General features: G+C 46.5%; 1 protein-coding gene across 1 annotated transcript in view; it reads left to right on the top strand.

Moving 5' to 3' along the window:
- Nucleotides 1–5,000, top strand: part of gpm6aa (glycoprotein M6Aa) — a 22,687-nt gene that overhangs the window by 10,830 nt on the left and 6,857 nt on the right. The window contains exons 2-3 of the mRNA XM_076286619.1: nt 4,168–4,360; nt 4,555–4,711. Of these exons, the coding sequence (XP_076142734.1) occupies nt 4,168–4,360; nt 4,555–4,711 (350 nt within the window). The remainder of the gene's footprint in view (nt 1–4,167; nt 4,361–4,554; nt 4,712–5,000) is intronic.

The following is a 5,000-nucleotide window of genomic DNA, read 5'->3' as shown; positions in this document are numbered from 1 at the left end:
TTGCCACGGACACATGTCTCCCCTCCAATGTAATCAGTGGTTCTATAGGAAATGACATCATTACAGTAAGGCGTTTAGCCACTCATGTTTAAATAATACTGCAGTCTGTCACTGCATTGCCACATAGAGCCGGCTGCTCCGGAGTTATGAATTCATTATTATTGTAAATGTGTACTTGGAGTGTCAGGATCCACATGCAGGGTTGATGATGAGATTGCACCTAATGGTTTCTCACGTCCCTACAGGCTCAGAAACATATACAAAGCAAGTGCACTGGTTTAAGGCAAGGCAAGGCAAAAGCAAGTGCACTGGCTTAAGGCAGGGCAAGGCAAGGCAAAAGTAAGTGCACTTGTTTAAGTTAAGGCAAGGCAAGGCAAGGCAAAAACAAGTGCACTGGTTTAAACGGGCCATGTGTAAGAATTGAGGTAAAAATATCTAAAAAATGAGCTACACGCATCAAAAGAATGAGAAGAAATAAGGGCGATGATGTCATTAAAAAAATGACAAGGTATAGTGCTGCAGAGATATCAACCTGAATTAGCATGCTAAATTACTAGCCACAGCCCGACAGCTGTCATAATACCAGTTTCGGCCATGGGAGGTGGTATGCGGGCAACATAACTGCCAGCCAAACTGCAATACACGCGTCTCGGTTGTTACTCTAGGGTAGACCAACTCACTTTCTGGAGGTACTGCCCCCATCTTTTATGGAATGTGGAGTATGAATTGATTTTTTGCCAGACATTACACATGGCACCTTTAAGGCAAGGCAAAAGCAAGTGCACTGGTTTATGGCAAGGCAAAAGCAAATGCACTGGTTTAAGACAAGGCAAGGCAATGCAAAAGCAAGTGCACTGGTTTAAGGCAAGGCAAGGCAAAAACAAGTGCACTGGTTTAAGGCAAGGTAAGGCAAAAGAAAGTGCACTGGTTTATAGCAAGGCAAGGCAAGGTAAAAGCAAATGCACTGGTTTAAGGCAATTCACGGCAAAAGCAAGTGCACTGGTTTAAGGCAAGACAAGGCAAAAGCAAGTGCACTGGTTTAAGGCAAGGCAAGGCAAAAGCAAGTGCACTGGTTTAAGGCAAGGCAAGGCAAGGTAAAAGCAAGTGCACTGGTTTAAGGCAACACAAAAGCAAGTGCACTGGTTTAAGGCAACACAAGGTAAAAGCAAGTGCACTGATTTAAGGCAAGGCAAGGTAAAAGCAAGTACACTGGTTTAAGGCAAGGCAAGGCAAAAGCAAGTGCACTGGTTTAAGTTAAGGCAAGGCAAGACAAGGCAAAAACAAGTGCACTGGTTTAAGGCAAGGCAATGCAAAAGCAAGTGCACTGGCTTAAGGCAAGGTAAGGCAAAAGCAAGTGCACTGGTATATAGCAAGGCAAGGCAAGGTAAAAGCAAATGCACTGGTTTAAGGCAAGGCACGGCAAAAGCAAGTGCACTGGTTTAAGGCAAGGCTAAATCAAGTGCACTGGTTTAAGGCAAGGCAAGGCAAAAGCAAGGGCACTGGTTTAAGGCAACGCAAAAGCAAGTGCACTGGTTTAAGGCAACCCAAGGTAAAAGCAAGTGCACTGGTTTAAGGCAAGGCAAGGCAAAAGCAAGTACACTGGTTTATGGCAAAGCAAGGCAAGGTAAAAGCAAGTGCACTGGTTTAAGACAAGGCAAGGCAAGGTAAAAGCAAGTTCACTGGTTTATGGCAAGGCAAGGTAAAAGCAAGTGCACTGGTTTATGGCAAGGCAAGGTAAAAGCAAGTGCACTGGTTTAAGACAAGGCAAGGCAAGGTAAAAGCAAGTTCACTGGTTTATGGCAAGGCAAGGTAAAAGCAAGTGCACTGGTTTAAGGCAACCCAAGGTAAAAGCAAGTGCCCTGGTTCAAGGCAAGGCAAGGCAAAAGCAAGTACACTGGTTTATGGCAAAGCAAGGCAAGGTAAAAGCAAGTGCACTGGTTTAAGACAAGGCAAGGCAAGGTAAAAGCAAGTTCACTGGTTTATGGCAAGGCAAGGTAAAAGCAAGTGCACTGGTTTAAATCAAGGCAAGGGTTTAATATGACTGGAGCGCTGTGATGTAGAGCTTATTAATGGTGAGGACATAGAGGGGTAAAAAGCGTAAAACTCTACTCTGTATTTTACTGCACATCATTAGATGTTGATCTAAAGCATGCAGTTGGATGTGTGTGTGAGGGTGTGCAGGGTTTGCTGTCAATGATAGGCACTGACCCTTTAATGCAACCCTCTAATACATTTGTTAGACCAGGGCCAGATCTTTCTCCTGTGTCTGTCATTCGGGGTCTCACACAGGTGATGGAGGTCAGAGGTTCTGGAATTAGAACACTGTGAAGGACTCCTGTAATATCACTGAGATTATAAGAAGGAGTGAGGGAGGGAGGGAGAGAGAGAGATAGATAGATAGAAAAGGGGGAGGGAGAGAGAGCAAAAGGGTAGAGAGAGGGATGGAGCCTGTAGCTTTGCACTGATGTGGTACCCAGCACCCATCCTCCACTTACAGTAGCTGATTTATGAGTCATGGTGTTGAAACCTGCATCTGCATGTTATCCCTCTCTAGTGCAGGTCACACACACACACACACACACACACACACACACATACTTGCCGTGACCCTGCCCTGGGCTGAGGGGGGTAGGGTGTTTAGAGTGTGCAGAGGTTGGGGGGTTTAGCTCCAGGGCAGTTTTGCCCAGCTCAGTATGTATTGAGGGCGCACATGTGTGCGTGTGTGTGTGCAAAGAGGGGGTTATGCTCAATGTTAATTGAGGCTGTATGCACATTTTTGTGTGTGGTGGGGCTTAGCTCAATATGTCAGATTAAGCCCAGGCCAGTCCAGAGAGAGAAGGAAGGGGTGCATGTGTGAGAGAGAAAGAGAGAGAGAGAGAGAGAGAGTGAGAGAGAGAGAGAGAGTAAGAGAGTGTATTGGTCTGTGTAGGACTGTTATGCCCTGTGTGTCTGTGTGGAGGCCAGGTTGGAGGTTGTGCGTTGCTCTGGTGCATGTACTTGTAATTCCAGTCAGGGAGCAGACAGAGAGTGAGAGCGAGAGCGAGAGAGTAAAAGAGAGAGAAAGAGAGAGAGAGAGAGAGAGAGAGAGTAAGATTGCAAAAGAGAGAGAGGGGGGGGGGCAGTCCTCAGCAGTGTCTGTGTGTCAGACTCTGAGTGGAACTCCACAGGCTCCCGAACCCTCCGCACTCAGGAGCGACGCCGGCACTGAGCAGCCAATCAGATTGCCCCTGTGCAGTACCCATAGGGAATACAGGACCCGTGTCAACCAGAGTGATCAGATTATGGGTGTTATGCATTTCATTTGTGAGCGCGCTCTGTAGCTCCGCTGTTGACTGTGGGCATGTAACATTAGACATGACGCCAATCGGACTCAGAGAGATTAATGTAGTCGGAATGCCTGGGTGGAATTCCATGATTGGATTTGTGCGGAAATTTCATTGTGGTCATGGCATTCCATCAGTTGAAGCATAGCTCGGAAATCTAATGTGTGTCAGTGGCCTGAGTTTCCAGAGGGACTGTATTTTATATAGAGATATTCTGATTTGCTTATCCTTTCTCTCCCTCTCTCTCTCATTCTGTATGCATTAGCAATGTATTCTGAGCATGAACAATGTATGCTTTTGTACAGTTTTTTTTTTCTATACGGTTATCATCATCATCAGTTGTACGCCTAATAATAATTAATAATATACAGTAAATAAGAGATACAATATTAAATGTATAGATGTTTATGTTTGTGTCCTGTGTGCCGCTCCTGTGGGTGTGAAGAGTTGCCATATTAAATGTATGGATGTTTATGTTTATGGTTCTCCTCTGTGCCCCCAGGGTATGGAGAGTTAATATATTAAATGTATAGATGTTTATGTGTATGTCCTCTCAGCGAGTGCTGTCTGAAGTGCCTGTGTGGCATCCCGTACCCATGTCATTATTAAATGTATAGATGTTTATGTTTGTGTCCTGTGTGTGCCCAGGGTGTGGCGAGTGCTGTCTGAAGTGCCTGTGTGGCATCCCATACCCATGTCATTATTAAATGTATAGATGTTTATGTTTGTGTCCTGTGTGTGCCCAGGGTGTGGCGAGTGCTGTCTGAAGTGCCTGTGTGGCATCCCATACCCATGTCATTATTAAATGTATAGATGTTTATGTTTGTGTCCTGTGTGTGCCCAGGGTGTGGCGAGTGCTGTCTGAAGTGCCTGCGTGGCATCCCGTACCCATCTCTGGTGGCCACCATCCTACTGTACGCTGGCGTGGCGCTGTTCTGCGGCTGCGGGCACGAGGCTCTGTCGGGCACCGTCACCATCCTGCAGAACTACTTTGAGGTGATACGGGCACCTGGAGATGGCGTGGACGTCTTCACCATGTGAGTTAGCGCCACCACTGGGCCACTTCATCTTTCACTGGGCTTTACAATCAAACACTTTCTTAAGTTATTAGACACATTAAAGTCTCTCCCCAGATCTCTACTCTCTCTTTCTCTCTCTCAATCACACACACACACACACACACACACACACACACACACACTAATATAGTCTTTGTCCTTCTCTCCACCAGCATTGACATCATTAAGTATGTGATCTATGGCATTGCCTCTGCGTTCTTCGTGTACGGGATCCTGTTGATGGTCGAGGGCTTCTTCACCAGTGGAGCCATTAAGGACCTATACGGAGACTTCAAGATCACCACCTGTGGACGCTGCGTCAGTGCATGGGTAAGGCAGCCCTGTACGGTGTGTGTGTGAGTGTGTGTGTGTGTGTGGTGGCGGGGGGGGGGGGGGTGGGAGGGGGGTCACAGAACAGCTTGAGGAGAAGAGATTAGGTGACCTCTCAGTTCAGAGGGATTGTGGGTAAAAGATTCAATGACAAGGAGGCTTTACGTGAAGTAAAAAAGTTGCAGGTGGTAAGACTCCTGCATGGGATGCTATGGATAATCTGCCAGCTCAGAGTGATTGCTGCTAATTCATTGCTCTAGAGATATCTAGAGTCCAAGACTGATTCTGG

Source organism: Alosa pseudoharengus, unplaced genomic scaffold (assembly GCF_046254945.1).
Source record: "Alosa pseudoharengus isolate Yale_2024_CS ecotype anadromous, Long Island Sound unplaced genomic scaffold, YU_APseudo_1.1 YU_APseudo_1.1_scf_16, whole genome shotgun sequence".
NCBI classification, from domain to species: domain Eukaryota; kingdom Metazoa; phylum Chordata; class Actinopteri; order Clupeiformes; family Clupeidae; genus Alosa; species Alosa pseudoharengus.
The sequence above is the reverse complement of the archived record's forward strand: the minus strand, read 5'-3'. Positions and strand labels throughout refer to the sequence as shown.